This window comes from Trichophyton rubrum, assembly GCF_000151425.1.
Source record: "Trichophyton rubrum CBS 118892 genomic scaffold supercont2.3, whole genome shotgun sequence".
Classification (NCBI taxonomy): Eukaryota; Fungi; Ascomycota; class Eurotiomycetes; order Onygenales; family Arthrodermataceae; genus Trichophyton; species Trichophyton rubrum.
In genome coordinates, this window is record NW_003456426.1 from 941,047 (window position 1) to 967,963 (window position 26,917).

General features: G+C 47.4%; 5 protein-coding genes across 5 annotated transcripts; 2 read left to right on the forward strand and 3 right to left on the reverse strand.

Moving 5' to 3' along the window:
- Positions 1–378: 378 nt before the first annotated feature.
- Positions 379–2,826, forward strand: TERG_03084 (uncharacterized protein; the record flags this gene model as incomplete). Its single annotated transcript, XM_003235983.1, has 2 exons — positions 379–984; positions 1,051–2,826. The coding sequence occupies 2 exons, from the start codon at positions 379–381 to the stop codon at positions 2,824–2,826; spliced, it is 2,382 nt and encodes a 793-aa protein (XP_003236031.1).
- Positions 2,827–3,624: 798 nt separating this feature from the next.
- Positions 3,625–6,091, reverse strand: TERG_03085 (ATP-dependent RNA helicase DBP2; the record flags this gene model as incomplete). Its single annotated transcript, XM_003235984.1, has 6 exons — positions 3,625–3,812; positions 3,881–4,009; positions 4,499–4,606; positions 4,678–5,646; positions 5,718–5,878; positions 6,030–6,091. 6 exons carry the CDS (start codon positions 6,089–6,091, stop codon positions 3,625–3,627), a joined length of 1,617 nt encoding a protein of 538 aa, XP_003236032.1.
- A 486-nt stretch (positions 6,092–6,577) lies between these two features.
- Positions 6,578–8,086, reverse strand: TERG_03086 (thiaminase II; the record flags this gene model as incomplete). The annotated part of the gene is made up of 6 exons (XM_003235985.2): positions 6,578–6,699; positions 6,773–6,988; positions 7,047–7,155; positions 7,207–7,272; positions 7,331–7,481; positions 7,536–8,086. 6 exons carry the CDS (start codon positions 8,084–8,086, stop codon positions 6,578–6,580), a joined length of 1,215 nt encoding a protein of 404 aa, XP_003236033.2.
- A 2,268-nt stretch (positions 8,087–10,354) lies between these two features.
- On the reverse strand, positions 10,355–11,955 carry TERG_03087 (uncharacterized protein; the record flags this gene model as incomplete). The annotated part of the gene is made up of 4 exons (XM_047748019.1): positions 10,355–10,719; positions 11,024–11,204; positions 11,355–11,584; positions 11,669–11,955. Coding segments are annotated over 4 exons (1,063 nt in total), but the record flags the coding sequence as incomplete, so codon positions are not given.
- Positions 11,956–21,561: 9,606 nt separating this feature from the next.
- Positions 21,562–24,486, forward strand: TERG_03090 (uncharacterized protein). Its single transcript, XM_047748020.1, has one exon. The coding sequence runs from the start codon at positions 22,205–22,207 to the stop codon at positions 22,898–22,900; it is 696 nt and encodes a 231-aa protein (XP_047603993.1). The 5' UTR covers positions 21,562–22,204; the 3' UTR covers positions 22,901–24,486.
- Positions 24,487–26,917: the final 2,431 nt, after the last annotated feature.

Sequence of the window (26,917 nt, forward strand, 5' to 3'; positions counted from 1 at the left end):
TGTTTTTTCTCCTCTCTTGAAGATATGAATTATAAACTATCTCGTTTTTCTTTGATTGGAATAGAATATAATATTGCTATTCTAGCCCTGCCTTGGTATTTAACACCTCCATCTATATACGAGTTCGTGAAGTGTAAGAATTCAATATAAACCTTGTAATGACGTCACCAAAAATCTCGCTGATGTAATCTTCCGCCTTCTTATGTAATCAAGGGATATGGTTTATCCGTAAAGGCGGTGGGAAGCAGCAGAATAATTTCCAAAAGTTTATTTTATCTCTGAAGGAAAGCGAAGATTTGATATCAAAGGCATTTTGACATTGAAAGCGTCTTATATCTTTTACACTCACTCGGTGATACCAGATACATTGTTTTTTAAATGCTTCGTTGTGGTAATGTCAAACTCAGTTGTGCTCGTTCTTCACGGGCGAGCACTGTCTTAATTTCTACCACAAGCGCAACTCCCATTGCTGCAGTCTCCCGAACCCAGCACCCTAGCTATTTTGTCCGCCATTATACCCCTTTGCGTACTTGGAAAGGACGCGATTCCAGTGGACCTAGGGGGATTAGCCCTGGTACAACACAGTGGGACACTAAAGATCGCTATGTAGCATTAGAGAAGAGGAACCGATGGCAGCGGAAGTCTCAAAGAGAGGCCATAGAAACAGCGAAGGATAAGAACTTAAAAGACCAAGAAGAGGGTGAAGGGAATGAGGATGAAGAGCATGTGCGCAAAAAGCGGGAGCCCAAAAAGAGAATGAGCCAAGCAGAGTTTGAGAGGGAGATGCAATATATCAAATATGACAGGGTGGCATTAGCTCGAAGGGTGAGCCAGTTACTCAAACTTGGCCACGAGGAAAAGGCGACTCTATTGGTTTGGGCATCGCAGAATGCAAAGATTGACTGCATTGTCTCTTGGAATACACTAATAGAGCACAAGATGAAAACTGGGCGTCAAAAGGAGGCAGTCAGGTTATTCAATGATGTAAGTCTGCTTTCCGCCATTAAACCCCACAATGTGACTGACGGCATGTTCTTACTCCATGTATAGATGAAAAAGAGAGGCCGGCCTCCAAACGAGCAAACTTTTACAATACTCCTGTCGGGACTGGCGGCCAGTTCGTCAAAGCACTCGTCCGAAACCGCCCTCAGCCTTTTTGAATCCTTGAAAAACTCCAACTCTGAGTCTAAGCCTAATATAATACACATAAATGCTGTACTGAACGTGTGCGCTCGCAACCGCGATATGAAGAGTCTCTGGGCCTTTGCTGGGGATATCCCAGAATATGGAGAAAGTGCACCGAATTCAGTCACATATACCATAATTCTGAACGCCATACGAACATCTGTACTGGAATTCACCGATACTTTAGACCCTAACAAAGGACCAAGGGCTGTCAAAGAAATCTCCAGAAGGAAGAGGATAGCTGTCTCATCCGGAAAGAAGCTGTGGGGTGAGATCATTAGCAAATGGCGGCAAGGAGACTTGGTACTGGATTCAAAGCTGGTAACTTCAATGGCCCGCCTACTCACAATCGAGAATACCGAGAAGTCATATTTGGATGTCCTACGCTTGTATAGGCAATGCATGGGCCTTCCAGTTCCACCGGCTGTTGAATCTGAAGTTATACACCCTCAAAACATACAGGAAGAAACATCAAACAACGATGAATTATTAACAAAGGAAGAGAAGAGACAGAGGGACGAAGAAAGAAAAATGCTACTACACCTATTCGATCCCGTTGACATTGCGGAAATCCGTACAGCACTGAAAGGAAAAACCGGCTCCAAGAAGAGTCCAAGTGTCAATCTTCCATCTCCAACTAACATCGAGCTGTCACTCCTGATCCAAATTTGTCAAAATATGGCACATAATGGCATGGCCAGCGGTCGGCATTATTGGACCACTCTTACTGACAATGGTGGTTACAATATCAAACCTGATTCTAGTTCTTGTCACGAATACCTTCGTCTTCTCCGCCACCATAGAGCCAGCGCTGAGTCTCTAAAAGTGGTCGAGCATTATATGGTTCCCGACAATTTAGTTGCCGGAAAGACAATTACCATCGCTCTCAGCACTTGTTCCCGCGACAGGAACAACCCAAATGTTCTCGACATTGCAAACAGACTTCTAGATATTTCTACTTTTGCTCCAGAACTGGACCCAAGCTACATACTGAGATATATAGAGCTTGTCCGGACTCTTGTTAACCGGGAGAAACTCATTTCAGACAAAGCTAATATGAACAAGATTCGACTCAAACATGCTCTTGATAGCCCGACAACTGTACTTACTGAGTTACATCAAACACGCCTTCTCAAAGCTCTTACCCATCTTAGGTTGCGTACTCAGGATGTCATCGAGCTACTTGCATTCGGTTACATTAGATACCAAAAGTTGCCCGTAGATCCGGGCTTTGTTGGTTCGTCTCTGGGCAATGGAGAAGAGCCAACCACTGCACAGAATGCAGGACCAGACGATGCAGAAAAGGACGTCACCGTACACAAGGCACTGAGGAAACTCAAAGCTCAGTCTTTTGTTGTACCAGGCAAAGCTTTCGAAGGTCCCAACTGCATTGAGTTGCTTAAAGTTTTGTGGCAGTCCCTTTCTCTATACAGAAGAATCCTCAATACTCGGTCTGTGATATCACCCTCCGAGTCCTCGCCTGAAACCTCCTCGGTGTCATCTTCCCTTTCAGACTCAGATCGAGATTGGCTCACCAAAGATTGCGAGAGGTTGTCTATGTTTGCTCCTTACTTCAAGCAGTTTACAAGCCGAGAAGTAATTGACAATGATGTTGAATCTAATCGCAATCATGGCGTTTGATACAACCATTTAAATGGTCGATATTGGAATTCGCATTGTGTTTTTAGACAAGATACCCTTCTCTCCTTGGATACATGTTGATGGATACCCGCTTCGTTTACTTGTATTAATATATATAATGATTTCTTTTCCTGTCATTAAATATACCCACCATCCAAGATGATAAAAACAGGTTTCTAGATCTCTGAATAAGCCTGTGCTTTGTGTCAATGTCGATTTTCAGACCTGTTTGAGCCGCATTATTAACTAGCATTATGTAGAAATACTACTGTGTTGATAACCATCGAAGAAGTCTACTGAAGACTGAGACTCAATATCAATAAACTGTTAATTATTTGACTTTTAATGTCTAAACGTAAGATTAATAAAATACAGATATGACTTCAACCCTTCCGTGGTCGAAGTGCAATCCATAGGTATGCAATCAATCTGGGGGAAGAATTTTAGACCGTAAAGCAACAACAAAATTTCCTATCTCCCGTAATTTAAAAGCAGAAGACCTGTATAAGCCTCGGAACATATGAAAGCAAAGAAATAAAGTTGAACAATCAGGAGGAAATCTAGGTATTCGGATGGCCCGGTTGTGTTTTTAGTTCGAACGTGGAGAGAAAGTAAGGATTAAAGGGAATAAGAAAATCGAGCCGAAGGTGACATTACTGTCTATCGTGCGGAATCGAGATGACGGTATTTGGTCCTTAGGACGGTAATCTGAGAGGTATCGACATATTGAGGCAGACAGTTATCCTCAATACAGTTGAATCGAAAGATTGAAAAGCTGATCAGGCAGTACTACATGATTTACCATCGTCGATGGTTTCCAAGAGGAGCAGAGTTAGAGGCAGTGAAGCCACCACGGCCACGGCCACGGCCACCGTAACGGCCGCCACCACCGCCACCACCATAGCGAGCCATCTCAGCAAGACGGGGGTCAATTTGCTGCTTGGACTCGGTGAGAATTTTAACCAAATCACGGGCTTGTTTAGCATCTAAGTGATAGTTAGTCATAGTATCTTTATGGGGATGAATATGGAATAGGAGATAGAAGTATACGTACTCTCAGTGGTGAACAGGGTGATGGCGGTACCATTGGCACCAGCACGGCCAGTACGGCCGATACGGTGGACATAGTCTTCCGAGTTATTCGGATAATCATGGTTAAGCACATGAGTGATATCGCGAACATCTTCACAACACTGGGGTTAGCAGACATTAAAGATAGACGAGAGAATCAAATGGCCATGGCCCTGTCTCCGTCGTGTGGGACTCGATGCATAACTCTCTCGGACTGATTTCAGAATCCACCTGTTTACGAGTCCATGGCTTGACAGTTACTCTTGGTCCTGGATGAATTTAGAAACGCAGTTTGAAAAGTTCAGACAATAGAACTCTGCCTCTCTCCTGGCGTGGATGAACAGATTGGAGAGGCATAATCAGAAGCACGGCATGCTACACTGCATCCTAAAGCCAAGGATTCCTTGGGTAGGGAAACCATAAGGAAGGCCCAAGTAGTCATGTTTACCAACATGTTATGAGAGCAAAGCATTTGAGTCGATCACACGACATCAATATGGGTTACATGTCAATAGCATTGGTTCGAGATAGAGCAATGTCTATGACATGATGGAAATGGGTTTGGAGAGGGGGAGAAAGGGGGGCTGCAGATTTATCATACCAATACCACGCGAAGCTACATCTGTAGCCACCATGATCGGGCTCTTGCCGGTCTTAAATTCGTTTAATACCCAATCACGTTCATTCTGTTGCTTGTCACCGTGAATAGCTAAACCCGCATATATTAGTAAATGATTCAGGTTCATAAAAGAAACAAGGCGAATATGGTTGATAACTTACATAGCGCTGGCCAGCCGTCTTGACGGAGAAATCGTGTGATGTCATCAGCGACACGCTTTGTACCTGTGAAGATAAGGACCTTCGATTTCTTATCTTCCATGATGCGTTCGAGATGCTTTATCATTCGATCGCGCTTCTCAAACTCAGACACGACCTCAACGATTTGGGTAATTCTATGATTAGCAGACAAGTCTTGAGAACCAATGTACACCTGTATGTAATCTTGAAGGAAGTCGTTAGCCAGCTGGCGGACATCCTTGGGCCAAGTAGCAGACCACATGCAAGTCTGGCGATCGGGGCGAATCTGGCTGATAATTTTACGGATTTGAGGCTCGAAACCCATGTCCAACATGCGGTCAGCCTCGTCGAGGACAAGGTAGGTAACTCGTCGAAGGTTAGTTCTTCCAGACTCGAGCATATCGATAAGACGACCAGGCGTAGCAATGCAAACTTCGACGCCTCGTGTCAAGTCACGTATTTGCGGGCCTCTAGGGACACCACCGTAGACACAAGTGTTCCGAATACGCGAGGACTTTCCAAATTTAGTAATTTCAGCCTGGATCTGGACAGCTAATTCTCTGGTTGGCGCGAGAACCAGGACGATAGGGCCGTCACCTGGGGCAAGGAGAGGCTGGGCGTTGATGTGCACGATAGCTGGTAGGCAATAGGTCAAAGTCTTTCCGGAACCAGTCTCTGCAATACCGACAACGTCACGTCCAGAGAGGGCCATGGGCCAACCTTGAGACTGAATCGGAGTGGGTTTGGCGAACCCTTGGGCTTTCACCTCAGACATGACATACTGTGGGAAACCAGCCTCGTCGAAGGTCTGAACGGGGCGTGGGACATCCTTTCCGTAGACAGTCATTTCGTTTTCTTTTCGGAAAGCCTCGACTTCCTGGGTGCTTCGGGCGGAGACATCTGGGTGCTCCTTGTAGAAGGACTTCTCAAACTTGGGCATGGAGCTGAGATCTAGAAATAAGCAAGTTAGCGACAACGTTTTCAAATAAGATAATCGTATTCCCCATGATAGGCAGACATACCCCATTGTTGAGTCTTCAAGCCAGCCCCGAGGTTCGACATTCTGTCACCGCCGGCACCACCTCCATAGCCGCCTCCAAAGCCGCCTCCATAGCTGGGGCCGCTGGAGTGTCCGTTGGAGTATCCGCTACTTCCACCCTGATAACCGCCGCCACCCCTGTATCTTGAATGGGTTAGTGGACGTCTTAGAACGAGGCTCCCTCTTCCTTGCTCCGCGAAGAACAGAGTCGAGAGATTCTGCCACTACTCCTGGACGGCTCCTCCGTCCAGCGAGAGACTGACAGACCCTTCAGAATAGACCAGCTTATGCTTACCTAGAGTTATAACCACCTCCACCACCCTGGTGGTCTCTGTAACCGCCACCGCCGTAAGACATGATCAAGGGATTCAAAGGGGGAGTAGAGCGGAAAAATGATAAATAGCAGTCACAGCCTTTTTTTCCGGAATAGATCAGAAAGAGAATATGGGTGTGAAAAAAGGCCGGCGAGTTGGGGTGTTGGTTGTTGATGAGATGAGGTTGAGGCGCGGCGTTGAAATAAATATTTCGAAGCGGAAAAAAAGTTTCTGAGTCTTTTTTTTTTTTCAGTCGAATTTTTTCTTTTCAAAAAGTCAAACTGAGTTTTCTGCTTATGTCATAATCACGTGTATTCATTATATAATCATGATTAGTAAGCGGTTTTGTATAGAAACCGGGAGGCAAAAAGAGACAGAAGCATTCACACTGCTATTATACCTGGCCGGTGTTTCTTTTATTTAACGAGTATATGTGCTTTTTTTGTGATTCATATACTTTTTCTCTTGTATCTATATTCTCAGTACCAGGGCCGCTATACGGGGCAGAATATGCAGGATTTGCGCTCAGCTACTCCCCCCTCAAACCCATATCCCAGAATCCTATCTCAAGCTCCGTGGCTCGAATAAATATCTGGACCAGTTCTTCCACGCGGAAAGGCGATATTTGTCTTGAATGCTTCTCGAGTGTGGCTACCAGAGTAAGCCAGTTAGAGGTGCTTTAACAGAAACATCTAAAGATGGTATGTAGGTAAAAGTTTCTCACCTGAGCCTAGCTTGACGGCTGCAGAGTAATCGTCTGCAACATAATTTTCAATCCATTTCCAGTAGTTATTGCCTTCTCGAACGCTTTCTTCGGCATGGAAGAGCCGCTGGGCTATTGCGCCATAGCCGAGAAGGCAAGGAGCAAGCGCAAATTGGAGAGCAAGCCAGTCACCCGATTGGCCGATATCGAGGATATATCGGCTGTAGGCCGTGCACGCTAATAAATGGTCAATACTCGTCCCAAGGGAGGGGCAATCGGTTGATATAGGACTCACTCAAGCTCTCTTTCGAGCTTTCGATATCCTCTTTTGATAGGCCAAATGAGGCGCAGTAGTCGAGATGCAGTTTCATCTCATGTTGGATATGGAGGACAATTTGGGCAGACTAGAATAAAATTAGCAGATGAGGTCCTTCCTTTGATGCATAGTTCCCTACCATGGCAATTTCGTCCACAGTATGGCTTTTGTAGGCAGCCAGCGCATTGCTTCGTGCAAAGTTTACCTGTTGACGGTGTTAAAATGCGTCATAGACCAGCCCTCCCGATTGGCATATCACATACTAGATATAGATAGTCTTGAACAAGGTACCATTTAAAATTCTCAACAGGAAGCGCCCCAATGGAAAGCTTCTGCACAAACTCATGCTCAGTGAAAGCTTGCCATACTGGCTGAACATCTGGCCGCTCCAGGATATAATCTATAAAGTGCCCACTTTCATGTTACGTTAGTAACAAGGATACAAACTCCCACAATTTTACCACTTACGGCGCATAAGGGAGCGAATAGAGGGAATGGAAATGGTTAATGGGCCCATTTCCCTTTCCCAAATCAGTACTGGTGTTAATCCCAGCTTCAACATATCGACATGCCTCCCTCACCGCCCGTGTGATTTCAATCTCTCCAGCAAGGTTAGCTGCAATTGCAGATGCAAGGGAACACCCGGTGCCATGGGTGTTTTTAGACCTTGAAAAAGTAGCTTCCACTAAAGACACTGTCTGGCCGTCGTATAGTATATCAATAACAATAGCTGCATCTGCATCCGACGTGGGCTTCTCTCGCTGGGCGTTCAGAGGGAGATGACCGCCCTTCAATAGGATATGCCTGGGCCCAAGTTTATGGACCTGTTTTGCGAGGGCGATTGCATCATGCAGATTCTCTGGCTCCTTAACATCCACACCGGAGTCTCGAAGCAGAAGAACCGCCTCTGGGATATTGGGGGTTAGGACTGTGGTATATGGCAGCAGATGTTCTCGCACTGCTTTAACTGCATTTTGTGGCAGCAGTTGTGAACCGCTGGTAGATATCATAACCTTCATGTAAACAATTAGACCCTAACAGTCTTTCCCACGGTTAGGTCAATGAACATACGGGGTCTAATGTGATTGAATGCACTTTATGAGCTTTCAATTCGTCCGCCACCATTACTGCTGTTTCGGCAGAAGCCAGCATTCCTGGATATACATGTATTTTAGTATTCAGCGAATGGTTAACACATCTTAATGTCAAGGCAGAAATATGAGATGATGGGATCTTGCCAACGCACCAATCTTGACCCCATCGGCCCCAACATCTTCTAGGCCGGCTTTAATCTGCTTTCTTACGAACTCTGTCGGCACAACATGGATATCCTGAACCCCGAGGGTATTCTGCGCGGTCAATGCCGTCGTTGCAGTGAGTGCATAACAGCCATGGGCAGTGAGAACTCGCTGGTCAGCCTCCAGGCCACTATTCGGTGATTAACATCAGTCAACGCTTCTGTCCATGAACAGCGCCGATACTTACGCTCCTCCCGAGCTATCTGAGCCTGCGATAACGAGGACACGCTTCGGTCCCATATTTGTTCCCCGCAGTGTTGGTGATTGAACGTCCCGCCTTGGTAGAAACGACGATGGATATTTTACTTCGATATTAGTTAAACCCTGCCTCGGCATGACTAGCGCTAGCTTGACACCATCAGACACATATCAAGTTGAATCAAGAAGAAAAGCCAATGTTACTTGTTCCAGCCCCCTGAAACATATAGGAGCTATAACTATTTGGTGAGAAATATACGCTGTTGCCTGGGTGTACAGAAACACATTACACAAACCCCATTTCGAAGCAAGGATAGGCCTACCAATTCTCGCAGCAAACTGATTGCTAACTCTACTAAGCAGAATACATTATCGAGAGGAAAGTGACGGCGAAGAAAGAATACATTTTGAATAAAACAGTTGGAAGAGCTAAACTCGCATAAAACAAAAGGGGACTCAAAAGGGAGGTAATGAATATATTAAAAGCACCAACAACAGCAAGCAGTAATCAAGCAACCAAAGGCAGAGAAAAAAGGCTTCAGAACCATGCAAAAACCACCCAACCAACAACCAGCAACCCCTGGCAGGAAATCAAAAGAACGCAAGAAGCAAGCGAATTTGGGGAATAAAAAGACAAAAAGAACGTTACGCCTTCTGACCGCCGCCCACCGCCACCGTTTGCCTCTAGAGTTGTTACCAAGGTATATCGGTTTCATTCCAATTGCTCGTGAGTATTAAAAAAAAGGCCTTGAGTTCATGTTCCTTTTTCCCCTTTATACGGGACTGTCATGTGTTTGTTTTGTGGTGTGTTTTCCTCCATTTCCCTTTCGCTTCACTGGTTCCTCATACAGGGCGAAGACATCCTCCTCTATTTGATTTGAGATGGGTTTAAGTGCAGAAACAAAGACAGTAAAGAAATGCAAGAAAAGACGACCAAAAGATATGAGATGAAAGGCGAGATGGATATCAAGAGTTGTAATAGAGACATAATAGGGCCACCGGATTAGTTGAAAGGGGCGGCAGGGTAATGAAGATATTCTGGGAAGGAAGTGTAGAAGGAATGAGGAGAAATGTGAGTGAGAGGCCCCGGCTCCCAGCAAACATATTAGGATTAACTAGTTATTTCTCTCCCCTTTCTTCATCCAGGATGTTGGGTTGGGCGACGGCGTGTAAAATAACAAGGCAAAAAACTAGGGTGGTAAAAAGCCATTGCTGGGGATAAAAATTTATGTAAGGTAAAAAATTTGCCGGGCACAGGGGAGAAGGGGCGTAGAGGAGAGGGTATGGTCGTGGATAAACGCAATTAGAGTAATTGGAGCATCAACAGACAAGTGGGAGAAGGTGTTTTAATAGCGTAAAATGTAGGGTCAAAAGGGGGGAGTGGTGGGAGGGGGGTATTCCGCAGTCTTGATTAGATTAATTTATGGATAGTTGTTGGACTGGTTCTCTGGGACAATCATGTTAGCGTTCAGCATCGCCAATTAGATGAGTTGGATCAGCATCTTGCTTTAAATTGCCCCTTGGTGTTAACTTCGCTTTCCGAGAAGACAACAGGGCATGATATGTAAGGCGAATGTTGCCCAGTTAACTTTCTTGGTTGCCAGATCTCACCGGGGTTGTGAGAATACGAATAGTGGTTGAATATACAACCGATAATTTGTAGCTTGGGCAAGGGCAGACAACCGGCAAGTAATGAGGATAAACATGAGGGTAGGGGGAGATTAAAAGAGTATGCATGAGAATAGGGAAGAGGTAGATAACAAAGAAATGTAGAAAAAAAGGGTCGTGACATCACTCACGTGGTGGTTGTGGGTAGACCTGGCTGCCCTGACCATAAGGAGAATGGGGGTAACTTGGAGAGTAGGTAGCAGGCATCTGGCCATTGCCAGGTGGATAGACCAAACCACCAGGAGGAGCACCATACTGACCTGGCACTTGACCATCTGCTGGCTGATAGCCTATTGGCGGCAGCTGAGGCCGAACACCAGCAGCGTAGGAGGTAGTTGGCTGGCTGGGCTGGCCGCTACCACTCGGAGTGCCATTGCTATCAACCTGGTTGGCTTGGGCTGCAGCCCGTTCTCTCTCCTCGGCAGCCTTGCGCTGATTATCTTCTTCCTTCTTGCGAGCTTTCCATTCCTTGCGGATCTCTTTGAATTCTATAAAGTAATAACAGCCCGTTAGTCAAATAATAATAGCTAGATGGGAGACAGAAGATGTCAAAAGTGAAAGTTGGTGCTAGCTTTAGCACAGTCTTGGCACAGTGAAGGGTAGGTGCTTAAGCTTTGGGGTTGGTTCAGACGCTACTGCACACTCCACCAAGATGCAGGCTTCGAGCAGCAACCCAGCCTTCTGTTACACAGGCTAAGGGATGCAAGGGGGTAGATAGGAGAGAGACAGCAAGGAAAAATAGAGTGACCTCTATGAGACACAGGGATAGGAGAATAAAAAGGGAATACAAACCATCTGGAGATCTCTTAGCGCCGTGTGACTGCATTGTGACGTGTGCATTGAGATGATTTAGTGTGCCATAGGCCTTTTCACAACCATTCCAGCCGCACTTGTACATCCTCTCAATCTCTTCATATCGTCGTCTAGGCCGCTTGTGTTGTTGAGAGCCAGGGATAGGCACAAAAGAGAAAACCTGGGATCTATAATGAGTCTAATGCAAGACAAGAAAGAAGAAAACGCATCAGATGGCCTGTTCAGTCCACTGGTGGTTACAAGGCATAAGAAACTTGCCCTCCAAGGAAAAGTGAAGGGGGGAGGAACATTAAAATGGAAGGTTCCGTACCTGTCCAGGTCGTGGCCCAGCGGTGGCAGCGGGGGAAGCTGAACTCACCGAAGCCGGGGAACTATAAGGGCCTGGCATTCCAGGTTGATGAGCGCCATACTGGTGTGGCCAGTCTGGTCGCGCGTACATCTGCGGAGGGTGACTCTGATATTGCGCCATGTCGTGACTCTGAGGAGCGTAGGGAGAATATGGTGGAGGATAGGACGGACTCGAGGCTGCAATCGAGGGATCTATAGGAACCTCGGTGTCAGACTTCACTTGCGCGGGACTTCGATGGTCACTCTGTTGCCCATCTTGCGGGTTCATGGACGGACTTGTTGCTTGAGCCATACCTGGCGGCCCGCCGGCTTGAGTATGAGGAGCGTGATGGTACTGGGGCTGGCGCGTCAGATATTCGGGGTAGGGAAGACGGGCGCGCGGCGACGGAGGCGGTGTTGGATGGGAAGAGTTCTGATGCAAGTTGTAGTCTGGCTGGGGGGTATTGGAGGCCGAGATACCGCCCCGATCGAGGTTCTGGAGGCGCCCGAGTACTGGGACTGAGGCGTTCGACGAGCTTCGGTTTGGGTAGGGGATGCGACGGCAGCAGAAGCAGTTGCCTGATCTGCGGTTGATTGTTCAGACTGTGCCTCCGGGAGATTTGGATATTGAGGGCTCAAACCTGGCTGCGCGTAGTCGGAGGCAGGCCTGTCCATATAAGATAGCTTTGGCCGCGTGATGTTCAACGGTAACGAAACTTCCCCTGGTGTTATTCTTCTGGCTCTCTCTCCTCCAACGAGTTTTACCTCAGAACCGGGGGAGTAGGAGCAGTAGTCACAAGCAGGAGCCAAAGACCGAAGAGGTTGGTGCGCGCCAATGGTTTTATTTGTCGAAAGGAGCAAAGACGGCAAATGAAAAGAGTGATAGAAGATAGGTTTCGAAGCTTGTCCTGGTAGAGTGCTCCGTTGAGAAGACTGGTCCAGCGATGGCGAGGGGGAAGCTAAGAAGTCGGGGGTTCTTAGCGGGTAGTTGGTAAGTCGAGTGAGCAGATGGTGAAAAGTAGTCGAAGAAGTAAAAAAACAAAGATGGACTTTGACGCGCCGAACTGCTCGTGGAAACGAACTAGGGTTGGATTTAAGAAGTAGTTCGAAAAGGGCTGGGGGGATGAACGAAGGATGGTTTGGCCCTTATTGTTGCTTTCGTCAAGAACGGTCGCGTGGAGAAGGGGCTGCTTCTTTTTTTTTCCCTTTCCTTTGCTGCTGAGTGTATCCGCTATATGCTTTTTGGATATGCACTTCTCAAATATAGCGTGCTTAAGTGCCCGTTGTCCGTCAACTTTAGGGGGAAGAAGCCGCGTGAACCAGGGAGAAACCGGAAAAGTTTAAGCAGGTCGCAAGCGAAAAAAAAAAAAAAAAAAAAAAGGAATAAAAAAAGATTGACCCTTGGGAAAAGGACACCAGTACAAAGAGAGTATGGCTTTATTTCCAATCGGGACGTCTAGACGGTAGCGTGTGATGCTATTTCGTTGCTGACAGCACCTGGTGATCGATTCGCAGTAGCGCCAAAGTCAATGGGAATAGAAGAAACCAGGAAGTAATAATAGCGTCTGTTTCGAGATGAAAATGCGACACTAAAAAAGGAAGGGTTGGAATGTTCCTAGCTGCACAGGAAGGGGGGATTTTTTTCGGTGGTGGTCGTAGTGCTGAGACAGTGGCAAGGCGGCCGGCTTTTGACCAAAGAAAAAATAAAGTCCAAACCTCCCAGCTGTCCGTTTTAAAAGGGTAGTTTGGAGCGTCTATCAAGGGTGGGCCTTTGGGGAGAGAGTCGGAACGAATGAAAAAAAGATAATCTCTTTGCTTTTTGCCTGGCTTGTCCGTTTGGGTTTTGCACCGAGGCGATGGCCCAATTGCTTGGGGGAAAAAATAATAGGGATCCGCCAAGTGGACCGCTCAAGGAGGTTGGTGGTAAATTATGGATTTGATGGAGAGTTATATCTCTTCCAGTGCCCTTTTTTTGTTTTTTGTATCTCCTTGCGGGCTGATAAAGAGGTGGAAAGGAAGGTTGAAGATGGAGTCAAAAGATGATGGATGAGCAAAAAAGGAGTGGCAGCACTATTGGCCGTTTCTTTGCTTCTCTTGTCCTCGCTATCTCGTTCTTGCTTATGTGAGCCTAATCACGGAGATTAAGTAGAGAAGAAGGGAGGCTGTCGAGTGAGAAAAGGAACTGTACGGAGTACCAATACTTGTTCGATGCAGCACCTGATAGCTGAGCTGAAGGAAACTGATACTGGCGTCAAGATGGCGTTTTGGCGGCTTGCGGTACAGATACCAACTGGTCGAAGGTCAAAAGCAGGAAGATAATGCTGCTTGTCCTTACAAAAAAAAAAAAAAAAAAAAAAAAAAAAGGAAGAAGAAGAAGAAGTTAAAAGGCGTGTGGATCGTCTGGTTGGCTGTGGGGACGTAATTTTATAATTCGGCCTCTCTCAGGCGGCCTTCCTTCGGTGAGGGCGCAATCACAAGCGAAATATCAAAAGAACACTCGTGCCTGGATCATCCAATCAGAGATTCCTCTCCTCTCGAAGTAGTCGGATCAATATATCGCCGTTGCTTTGATCCAGTTTTTGGTTAGTCGACGCAGCCGCTGGAGGCCGAAGTGAGGTCTGAACAACAAAAACTCGAGATATGCCAGGGAAATACGATGCCACGTCCAGCTTGTCTTTTGATAGACCTAAAAAGGAAATTGTCCTTCTCCTCCTTTTTGTATTTTAATTCTTTTTTTGTTCTCCCTTCGCCTTGGGGAAGGGGGGAGGAGGCGAGAGGTTCCGGATACCGCAGTATGCCGATGGGGGAAAGGTCGTTCTCCACCTTTGGAGCGTAAAAAAAGGTGACCGAGAACCAAGCCAGGGTTTGCGTAGGAGGGTTCGAGAAGTACGATGCGAGTGTGTGGACAACCTGTGTGGAGTCCTGCCAGTCTTGCTTTCTCTCAATAACTTTACTGATATACTTTTTGACTTCGTTTCTCTCTCTCTCTCTCTTTTTTTTTCCCCCCTGTTTGCTTTTTCTCTCTTTCTTTTCTTCCGTGATTTGATGAGTCCCAGGTCGAAATACGGAGTACGGATCGATGAGCGAGATGTTGCTGTTCAAAAGACTCCGGTCTTCTCACTTCTGTACCTTCCGTAGACGGCACAACCTTGCCCGCCGTTTAAATTTCTTTTGGCCTATTTGCTTTCGTTGACGTTGGAATCGACTGTGCGAAGCGCTTCTTAGAAAGACAGCGGTTTAGATCCCTGTCCAGGTCAGCCCTGGCTAATCAATTTTAGAAGCCAAAAAAAGGAGTCTAGCAAGGGGTTGGAATTAGCATCAACTCGTGGCTGGAAAGTATTTATATGCAACCAGGGGTACTCGGACATCTGGTAGTAGCCCCCTCCCCTTGAGAGCTCAGGGCTGCTGGTGCCTTTTGATTCCAGCAACGCGCCAGCGGGGGACGAGGAGAACTCAACTCACCTCACCTCTACGGAGTAGTATTATTTACAACCGCAGTATACGCCGTACTAGTGCGCCCACTAGCGTAACCAACAACGCCCAACCAGCGCTGGAGAAAAAGGGGAAAAGGAAAAAAAAAGAAGCGTGAATGTAACAAACTCGCTGCAGGATGGAGGTTGAGGTTGGAAGCAAAAAGTAATGACTAAGGAAAAAAAGAGAGCCGGGAGGTTGTTTTTGTTTTCTTTTTCGGGTTAGAGCGGTCACGGGACAGGTCACGAGCCTACGGAGTAACTATAACCCGCTCCTGGTCTCGTGACAAACCCCGTGACGTGCTAGCCCCTTTTTGGGCGACTCCACGCAGCTTCTTCAGCCTTTCCAACCTCAACCTCATCATCTCTGCTTTCCACGACGACCAGGCCTCGCATGCATCACGTTCAGGCGCTGCATTGTGTGCTTCAAGAGACCGCAGAACATAACCTGATGTCGGGGAGGATGGTCCCCGATGTCCTCCCCGCCCAACGAGCGATCGATGCAGCAGACCAACCAGGAACCAGGCCAAGTCCATGCACCATGGGTTAGGACCCCAGTGTTACAAGCTCGATACAGCCCATAAAGTATACTTCCTGCAGGCTTGTCTTTGCCGGGATTAAACTAATGCCCGTTAATTATTTCCACTCTGGCCTGGCCGAGCTGTTGCTCGTCGTGGATCATCCCTCCTTTCGCTGGCCATCGGTCCTCCGCCGACCGTACGGAGAAGAGAGGAAAAAGGAAAACGCTCAGAAGTAAAAAGAAATGAGAAGAAAGGGAACAGGAGAGAAGAAAAAGAAACGAGAAGAACAAGAAACATTAAGGGAGGAATAAATCTGGGGCTTAGCGTTACACTCTTTCCACCAACCAAAAAAAGATTGAACAAGCATGCATCGACAAAGGTCCTTTTACACTGCAATCAATCGTTTTTGAACCAAGCTCCGTATGAAGTTGCATCCAACTGCCGAGTGGGACTGGGACTGCACACCTCTTCTTCTTCTCTTTTTATTTATTTTTTTTTATTTTTTTTTTTTTTTTGCGCCGACACGGCCGCAGGATGGAGGGATGTGTACGGAGTACGGAGGGTGAGGATGTCGGGTTGGAGCATCCTGCATGGGTGTTTAAAAAAGCTGTCCTCCATAGGGGTCTGTGTGTCCGCTTCTCCTACAAATGGAGTAAGTAGTCTCCTTGTCCTGGTATGAGTTGGCTGACTCAATATCACAAATTAAGTGCTCCCGTACATCCATCCTGGCTATATGTCAGGGATCTGGTTAATTACAAAACACTAAAGAAATTCTCCGGCAGACTAACAACCGTTTAAGCTGCTTCTTTTCCCCTTCCTCCCCTCACACTGCACATCAGAAAGGGCTGCAGAAACAACCATGGGGATGAAATATAGATTGCCCAGAAGGTGAGACTCAAGGTCATATATAGGTCTATTTATTCTGGACAACGGTTCGGCCTGTTCGTGACGAACGAGGAATATACTCCGATACCGCGTTAGAGCACCCCAGTCTGAGTGTCATTAAAGTGACCCTGTTCCTTTCTCCTCAAGATTGCGCAGCCCATCGACGTATGCACCATGTGAGGGTGACTTTGTGCGGGCTCAGGAGGATTCGAGAGGCACTGTCCTCCCCTTGGGGAGCCTGCACGAGGTCACACGCTGTCGACTGCTGGGAGCCTGGATGAATGTGGCCCATAAAATCTTCCATGGACTTGGGATCGCACGCCCGATGCACGTTTCTGACTCAGTTTGTGTCAAAACATATCTTCATTTTCCCTTCATCCTTCCTTCCCCTCAACCCAACTCCACTCTAGTTTTTCTCAGAACCGCGATTAACCCAGCCAAAAAAAAGAAAGAAAGAAACAAAGAAAGAATCATGAACTCGCAAGGGCATAATCTCGCGGCTCAGTGCAAGCGAGGGTGGCTCGTTAGTTTTCGCTTCAGGAACAGGTAATTACAGACACAACCACCTTGCAGAGTCTGGAGACTTGAGGCACACCCCCGTCGGACGCAGAATTATTTATAAATACGGGGTGGTGTTCTTAGTAACGAGTCTCCCATATATTAGCATTTGCCAAAACCCCAAGAGGCCATGCGCAACAAGCTTTTCGACCAGCTGAGGTTTAATCCAGGCCGCGGCCGCTTCTGACGAAAGGTGGATGGCTGACTCTTGACCCTCCTTGACGGTCCAAAATCTAGCCTCATGGCCACATCCTATTAGTGCCTTCGAGTTATCCACAGCATTCCATCTCGACAAAAATACGAAGTAATGGAAGTTCATTTGCTCAAGATAAGAATTCGCTCTGTTGAAAATAGAAACCAATCCTCAGTGTGCCGTCCCAGGCATCCGGAGTGGACATCTGTGCCAACACACCGTGGCACGGAGGACGATGTACGGATCACGGAGGCAAAGCTTTCGACATCTCGTTTAGCCCATTCCACCTTTCCAAAGTGATGGAACTCGTGAAACAAATGTTCCCCCTTGCGCTTTGCACATATGTAACGGCAGTTGCGGTATTCTTTTCTCTGAGACTCGGTTACTCAACAATTCACGTCTCCAACGAATGATATCCTGTATACGCCGAGGTGTGGACAGTACTCGGTTTCAAGCCTCGCTCCCGAATTGTCGCCAACAGACTACTTTCATTCTCGTGACGTATATACATACATAGCTAGATTTTCGAGCCTCAGAGCCAGATCTACGATCATCAGGCACCAAGCTTCGACCCCCTCACTCTCTGAACAAGAAAAAGGGTACTGGCTAGCAGGTGGGAACTAACCCTAGTGTACCATTCCCGAGAGCTGGTTAATCAATCTTGTCGCAGGCTGTATGTTTTAAAACTAACAGCCATCATGACCTGGAGCAGGCAGCATTACATGGCATGTATACGGAGTATGCCGGCGTTAAAACCTCACCTTCGTTGTCGAGCTGATACTGTGGCGGGAGGGATTCATCTCGTGTCAGCGCAATGCCTTTAACCCGTACAGTGATCATCGCCTGGTCTCCGCAGTACACATACTACTGAGAGGCCTTATGCAGTTCTCTTCATATGTATGGAGTAAAAAAAATGTACCTCTTCGAAATCACTCAAGCTCGGCATGTTCACAGGATGACCAAGACCCGCGTTCCTCTCCAAGGGAACAAGGGAAGAAAACAGGTCAGGGGCCGAACTGTTGCATAAGTACTCGGTGTGCATGAAATCATCAGAGGCAGCCCGTTGCCCAAAACGGCAGAAGAATACGGAGGAGGCTTGCTCTCCCATCCAAGGTACTCGATTACCCTTTTCTCGTCTATGCATGCCATATTAAACAAATTCAGTCCAATTGCACTTTTTGCCTCTATCCCACGTGTCAGAAGGCATAAGTAATCCAGTTCGGATTCTTCTGGAACGAAGGGTGAATTGTTCTCTTGACTTTTATTTCCTTTTGAGAAAATGAAGAATTATCAATTCAAACGGTCAACATTCTTGCTTGGTGACACAAGTCGGCTGATAACAGCAGACGAAGAGCAAGGGTCAACGATCCAATCGTGCATTCTATTATCTATGACTCTGGCCACCACCGCCACCCTGAACCAAAAAACTTCAAGTCAAAACTCCTCGGATCCGGAAACCTTTTTGATCCCTGCTCGCTGCGGCATTAGGGAGGAGGACAAAAGGGAGGAAAGGTGAGATGAGAGGCGGCTGTCTAAGCCAATTGGCATCATGCATTGTTCCTGAGCTTGGGTTTCCCGGAGGGCGTAACCCCCTTAACCCAACCTCGATCTCAACCCATCATCCATGCTATGCAAGATGAAAAAAAAGGTGTGCCATCACCAAAATTTAACGAGTGTATACGTAAGTCTTCGGCAGAGGGAACGGAGTATTACGAAACAATATACATCCGGCTCAAGCTCCCGGTACAACCATAACAAAAGTTTGGAAATCGGATGCAGAGATACAGAGCACGCTGAAAAGTCAAGAAGGGGATATATTTTCCGCTTCCAGGCTTCTTCCGGTCCCTTCCCCTGAACAGCTCAAACAGGGGCAACATCATGACCTCGAATTATGGCGTTATCATCAGCAATTACGGGATCTGTCGAATGATATGGATTTACAACTACTCCGCAATGCTGATACTTTCCAAATTCTCCCTTTTGCCTCACGGCAAGAAGCACATCCGCTGACCTGTTTACCTTTGGCCCCTCAAGTCTGTGCGAACAACAACTTGTTGACATCTACTCAGAATTTCTGTCGCTAAAGTACTCTGTACGGGCATGTCTCTCTCGCTCTTCTTATTATTAGGAGCCCAAACTACCCTGACCCCAGCACGGCTTGCTCGTGTTCTCGCCGGCGTTCAAGAGTCTGCCAATAAAGAAGGGCATGTAAAATTGAGGGGTGGGTGTTCAACAGCTGAGTACGGAGTGATGGAGTTCATATACGGAGTACGGGTGCATGTCATGACATCACCTTCATTGTTCCGCCAGTCTTGCATGCAGGGAGAGTGTTAAGACCAATTGTATGGTACAACGGCAGGAACTCGCCGAACTCTTCCATCCAGCTTCTGGATGTGCAACGTTAGTAGCGTACTCTTGTTCTCCCCATGATCTTCCACGTTTCGAGCAACCTGTTAGCTTGTCCTAGCGCTTTCGTTAGTTAGGGAGACGAAGCTCAATATCAAGCCACGGGAACTAATCATTCCTTCTCTCAGAAAACTACAGATATTATTCGAATAGAATCAAGCAAGGGAAAAAAAAAAAAAAAAAAAAAAAAAAAAAAAAAAGGAAAGAAAGCCAATCAAACGCAAGGAGAACTTTCTTTTTGTCATGTTCTCCATGCTCGTCCGTATTTCATTGATTCGCCGGTCAAGGACAGTTATCTTCGAAGGGACAAGGAAGTGTCACTTCCTTTTTTTTGCGGAGATACGCCAGGTAAAAGGATTTGATCCTTTAAACGTCTCTGGTCTCCCAACCTTGTTTTAAATGGGATGGAAAGCTAATGTGTGCAAAAATAATGTTGGTTGAAACAGGAATAAGCGAATGAGGGACAGACAAAAGTCCCAACAACTTCAGGTCGCAAGGGACGGCATCCCGATTTCCTGGGAGCATGCGCACTTTTTATCATTGGCCGCCTCCTTTGGCAATCTGGGCTCAGGGTAGAGCTGCCTAATTGATACCGTTTCCTACCTTCTGAGGAAGAAGAAATAAAGGGAAGATACTCTCAAGATGCTGATGATGAACGGTAAAGCTGAAGCCCATGTAACGAGACAAGGGAGTAGAATGGGTCTTCTACAAGAGCAAAGGCCCCCAGGCTATTCGTCTCTACGAGCAGGCTCCAAGCATGCTAAGGTAAAAACTGAGCTTCCCTACATCTGGTCTGGGCATACTACCTAGTATCTGTACGGATACGCCATCACTCGGAGTAGTAGACATCTCGAAGCAGCCAGAGAGTTTGCGAAGCTTCTAATCCAGCCCCTGCCGCAACGCGGCTTCATTAGCGCATCAAAATGACATTCGATAGTTACGAGACCCCTATCTATGCATGACAGGTCTGGGTTAGCAGGCATCTCGAGGGGTGAAGGAGAAAAAGAAATGATAAGAAACATTAAAGGGGTTTGGAAAATAGGGAAAGGGAAGGTAAGAAAAGAAAAGAAAACAGCGAAAAGCTAGGCGAAAAAAAATTGATTGTCCTCTCTTGAAGGTCTATCTGGGTTTGGACTCTTCGGTACGGAGTATCCGTACAAGGTGTAATGATGTGAATGTTGGATCTTGCACCAAATTCAGATATATTGACCATTCTTCGACGTCCTTGTATATCTTTTTCCCGCAAATATTGCCTGATATACCAGGCGATCATCCCCTTTAACAGGCGATTGATTTTATTCTTTCAAGTCGTCGCCCTGGAAGGCCCCCGAGTACCGAGAAGGTCTGCCACCTCCGGAGAATGGAGATTGCCCGTCAAGCGGGAGATCTAGTTTCATGGATCGTTCGGGAATCCGATCTCTCTTGCCAACCTCAGGGCATAGATATCAGAAGACAAGGGATGCCAGTACTCAACATTGGCCAGCAATCTGGATCCTCAGATCGTCGATTAGCAGCGTGACACTATCAAACAAGCTTTTCAAATATGAAACTAATGACCAGTCGATGTTTAGTTTATATGCTGTTCATATGCTGCTGCACTGGTCCAGCCCCAGCCGGCACGCTATATGACAACTGATATTGCCCTCGATGCTTCTGGACCTTTCAGCTGTGCAACGGCAACGTCGGGGAAACGACTTGCCATATCCAATATATGCGGCGTTTCGTGTGATCCGGTGGGAATCAACGGCAATAGTCTGATCCATGATACCCCCTCACCTTTCATCATCCAACACCCTTGAAGATACAGGAGCATAGAATATTCAGGGACCTTCCTTGTGCATTTGAGATTACCGTTGAGCTGTTTTCTGGCCAAGAGATGAAATGAGTGACATTGACTGATCCGACTCTCTACCTGGTGATGGCTCACCCATGTTGAAACACATACCGGGGTAGCTCTGTACGGAGTACATGCATCGGAAATTGAAGATTGATATCTGACCAGATGTTTTTCGGAGCCCTTTTTCTGGCATTTTAGTTTATCGTTATCCGTTGTTACTTCTTATTTCTTATTTCTTATTTTTATTTATTTTTATTTATTTATTATTTTTATTTTATTTTATTTTTATTATCTATTTTTTTATTCTTATTTTCTATTTTCTTCCTTTCAGCCAGGAAGGTTGAGCCTTGCACTTGCTTGCTCGTCACTTCCAATTTGTCCTGGTTCAAGTCCATCCTGAAGTAAAGAGACAGCTCATAATACCCAGAAGGAAGAATAATGGTCATCTGCCTGCCCGCCTGACGTGGGATGGGGATGTCCCGGATCAATGGAATGTGACCATGCAATAATCGGACCATTATTTTTATTCTTGTTGACCGTACCTTTACACTAATATTGTGTGTCCTTTTTTCCCTTTGCTTGCCTGTGATCCTTTCCACACTTTTTCGGCCGGAATAGTGGTATCAAACTGTGAGTTTGAGCGCCAGCAAAGTGGCTTTGCGGACTGGTTGAGCTCCCTTGGAATGTCAATAGCTCGACACCATGAAGGTTATTTCTCCCTTGAGGGTCAAAAAACGGGATGAGGAAGAGCTGGCCTTGAATCCCGTATTTCGGGCTCTAAGGAAGCAGCTGGGTGAAAACATAAGGCTCAGGTGAGTGTCATAATAATAGGCTTGTTTTCCGGCAAAGTTCTCCCGGGCTGATTGATCGCCCTCTAGGTTCTGTCCTGCTCATGAACCCAACGTTTCTGCGGATGAAAAGAAAGTCTTCGAGTTACACCGAGACATACTTCATGCTGTATTCATGCCCTTGAAGCAACTCATCATCCACGCAACCGACATAGCATCCCGTTCGCTCCCAGATTATCTTGTATCAGACCCAGAGCTGGCTTTCCACGGTGAAGCACGCAACGCATTTACATGGCTTCGCTCTATTATTACCGACGAGCCTGACTGGTGCATGACCAACGGCTGCCCAGCCTGCGTCGTCCTTCACATCTTCCACTCTGAACCCCTGATACGCATTGTATCTGTTGCCTGTCGAGTGTCCAACTGGATGTCCCACGTCGGACTGATGGAGCCGTCCATGAAGCTACCAAATTTCAACTTTTGGACGCAGTCCCTTGCGAAGGCAGTCATTAATGACTATTTCTGGGGCTATAATTACTGGATAGAGACGTATGACCGATCAGTATACATGGATCTGAGTACTAGAAAGCTCGTCTATCAGTGCTTCGAGATCCGTGATGCTGGCTATAAGATTCCTCATCGGCCGCTGGGCTATGACCCAGGCGTCACTGCAGATGGCAGACCTAGGATCCATATTGAAGATACCCCACAGCCTTTATTCATGCCCGAGGAGAATATTGAGCATGAGAAATGGGAGGAACTTGTTTTGATGGCGAAGAAGAAAAGATCTCGCTCTCACCTACTACCTCGCACTGGAGGTCAAGGGTTTACCCCTCGAAAGCACAGTAGAAACACGGCTGTTGTAGTGTAAGTTAGAAGAGAGGCTATGTTTATTGCTCTGGGTTTTTGCCGGGCGTTAAGGAATGGATGTACGACCGGGCTCGTTCTATTAAACCGTACCGTGATGTTTCGTGTAGTATGAATTATCAGAAATTCATTTCTGTCATTGCTTGCCTGACCTGCTATATATGTAAACTCCACTTAGCCACCCCGTTTCCTGGGCGTCTATCATTGCTCAAGTACTCCTGATCCAACAGACGGCATGCGGATTATATGTATGTCCTCGGATAGGTACACCGCAGATTCAACTTCGGTTTCTTGTCTAATAGGCTATCGTGGGCGAAATGATGATACCAATAATTAGTAGGTGGTTTATAGAAAACAATAGCAGTCATCGCCCTGATTCTGGAAGAAGACACGAATCAATACCACAGAAAGGCGTCAAAAAAGTCTGATATCCGTCAGCCAGTTCGTAGGGCGTGTGGATCGCCAATGTATCTCACGACCAACTTCATTCCCTTTAACCGTATACGCATTGAGATCATATACGTGTATCACTCCGAAGCAGGGGATAAAGACATTTTGATTCATCCTGCTCTATCAATCTTCATCCTTTTAATCTGTTGATCAAAGCATTGATCATAGACAAGCTGCTGACATTTTAAACGGCTGATAGGTGTTGATGGCTCTTGGTATATCTGCGGTGGTATTGCCCGACAACCACGAGAAGAGTAAACGGTAATTGTTCCATCGTGATGACATTTGAATCATCTTCAAGAAATTGGCTGTGATAATTGCCCCTTTTTCATATAGACCATACAGGCCCTGGCATCTGATAGCTGAGATATGGTCGCGAGGCAGTTGGCATTCTCTGCTAACGATATAGAGGGGATATGGGTATCAACTGATATAATTTATTACAAGGCAGCACAGTAGTTTATATCATCGATTACTACCAAGGCAGTAATATTAGACCAACTCGCAGCTGGGTTTTGATAAATATTAGTACATTCAGGTTCGTGCTGAACAGTCTGAATTGGCCCGCCAGACGAGCCAGGATATTATCCAGACTAATTTCAATTCCTTCCATGGACATTGTTCATAAGACACGAAGGGCTTCCTCCGCATTTTGTTTCAAAAAGGCATGCAGAGCCAGTCAATCGGTTGGAGACGCGGATGAGCTGCAATGATTCAGCGGGAGTGGGACAAGCCACTCTGCAGTTTGATCAAAGGAGCTCATTAATTGGGACGCCCTAGCGAACGGGACGCAGTTCCGAGGGCAAATTGATGGCTGTATCTGCATGGTAAACGGGATGGCTAGGAATCTCTCTCGTGGGATGATGGATTGTGTTCAAAGAAAGGGTATATATATCCAGGCAACAAACAATGTGGCTGTGAAAATGCGGCCGGAACTCGAACAAAGCTCTCATCAGGACCCATGAATGGCTTGAGACTGCATCGACGTCTCCTCCAATACGGCTTGGGTGACTGGCCAGTGTGAATTGAGGAGCGGTGGATGTGGCTGTGGACGCAGCAGAGGGCAAAAAGGTGACGTCTCCAACATGGCCAAAAAAAATATATAGTTATATATCAAGACAACAAACGCCAGGGCAAGATCAAGGCACAGCCGCCACTGGCTAAGCACAGCAGCGAAAAGCATAAGCTACCCAGCGAAGAACTCAATAGAGGAAGCTTAACTCGCTTCTTGTCCTCGAGAACGGCCCAGACAGCTCTCCGTCGCATGTCTTCTTGTCTCCACCGGCCATCGATCTGGCACGGTACCTTCGTCCCGCTCGTCTACATCGAAACGCCATCGCCATCGCCATCGCCATCGCCAATGCCAACTTCAGGGGGGGTCTTCGTACCGAGGGGATGAACGCGAGCATGCGTGGCTGGCCCCAATGGTAACGTCTTGCATGGGATACGCGCAGACTTGGGCTGATGGATCTGAATCATGGGGTTTGGGGGTCTCAGCTCGCGGCCACGGTGCAGCACTTTGCGGATCACATTACACGTACAGCTGGACTGGGACATGAGAAAAGATAGGGCAAAAACAAGGGAGCTAGAGGACGGACAGACACGATGTATCCGAGCTCCTGGGCTGGAAGTACAGGGTACATGGTGGTGCGGTACTCCGTAAATACGTATTGCGGAGGGTTGGCTGGCAGGGTGCTCGTTCCCTCGTTAGGGGGTATATAGCCATAGTCTTTTTACAAGAGGGAGCTTGCCAGGAAGGATAACACAGCAAGATAAGTGAGTAACTGCGTGGTTTTGGTTAGAATTGATTACGCCTACCGCGGCCGCTAACAAGGCCCCAGCGTAGGGTCCGACGTGCCTCTAGCCACAGTCCAGGAGATAATTGACATACTAGTGATGTTCTCCACACTCTCGTGTATATTCCCGACATCCACTCCTCCGTACTTTTCTTTTGAGCTGTGGGCTCAGTTTATCAAGGCTTGATGGCGTCTCTTCCCGCTGATGCGAGGGCAAGACATGTTACTTGCGGAGAAGAAGAAGAAGTGTGTAGCTTGTTATCTGATACGGAGTACGGAGTATGTTCTGGACAAAATGGCTGGCCACGCAGGAGCCGGGTTGACTTTGGCGCGATGGCCCCCCATGCCTAGGTGGCAGACGATGGACCCTCACGAATCGATGTAAGTGATCGATTGGGATCATCGTCTATTTTAGTTGGGCGTGCTAATTGCGTCACAGTACGGAGTGCTCGGTATGGACTATCTCTTTATCTTTATTAAGATCGGTGAAGAAGAGGGTGGTGATGGAACTGCGGAGAATGCAACACTACATACGGAGTACCATGACCGCAAATCTGTCCGTATGGACGAGATAAGGATGATAGGATGCTACCGGCTGTTAGCTAGCCTACCAGCAAAGACAGGAGGAGTCAGTTGATCCAATGTTCCCCCTGGAGAACCCATATAGAGTAAAAGGAGCGGCCTAGACGTTGGCGTTCCTTGGCTGGCGGTTCGCCATCGCCCATCTTTAATTACCTCTCGATTAGGTGGAGGGGAAGGAGGAGGAGGAAGAGGAGGAGGGGGATGGGATCGAGAACCTGGCTCTGGACGAACTTTGAACTCGCTATCGAATGTCCAACAGCAAGCTGGACCGTCTGACAGACGTCAGGGCCCGGTCCCGGCCCCATGTTAGTTAACTCACGAAAAAAAGGAGAGTACGGAGAAGGTGATCTGTATGCCTACGCTTACTTACACCCGACAGCGACGGTCCTCGCTTGAGCTCTTACTCATTGCCTGACGGAGCGGCCAGCCAGCCTTCAGACGACTGGGGGAGGGAGGGGGGAGATCAAAGAAGAAGGGCAGCTGTGTGACGTGGAGCAAGCTTGGGGTGACCGACTTGGATCTGCATCCACCATGGCCCACGGCTGCACACCACTAGTGGCATTGCACAGACGCATATCCTGAGACGTACGGCGTACGGAGTACATACATGATACTTACAAGCATAAGTATATGTTACCGGGCGACGGTCACGCCAGACCCAGAACGGAGCAGCCAGGCAACGCGAGCGAGAGACAGGATGGAGGACCAGGGGCAGACGGGCAGGCAGGAGGCCCGAAACAAGCGATGTGAGGCGGACCGAACGGCACCCGGCTCGCCTGTGAGGAGGAACTCGAGGCTTTGCCAGTAAGCTCCATATGACTGTGAGACCGTGGGACTGTCTCTTGTCCGCTGCTGCTGCTGCTGCTGCTGCTGTTTGAGTGTCTTGCGTGCCCACGAGGCTGCTGGCCAGAAACTCCAGGGCCAGAGGAAAAAGCAACCTCGCTGCCTGGAGTTAACTAAGTGGCGAGACGAGTCCATGTCTGATCTATCACCCTCGACCACACCCAGCCATCTACTAAACCCCTCGACCGCACCCCGACCCGGACGTCGACTTTTCCCTTCGTTCCCAACCAACGCCGACGAACCACCCCGTCCTGCCGCCAGCACCGTCGTCTGCGGCCTCTGACTCTCAACCCCGTCGTCTTCCTCGTCCTCGCCGTCCGCCTCTTCAGTCTCTGATGTCAAATAACACT

What these genes read in the sequence shown, in the direction of transcription:
- TERG_03090 (XM_047748020.1), top strand. Translation starts at nt 22,205, where the DNA reads ATGCCCTTGAAGCAACTCATCATCCACGCAACCGACATAGCATCCCGT.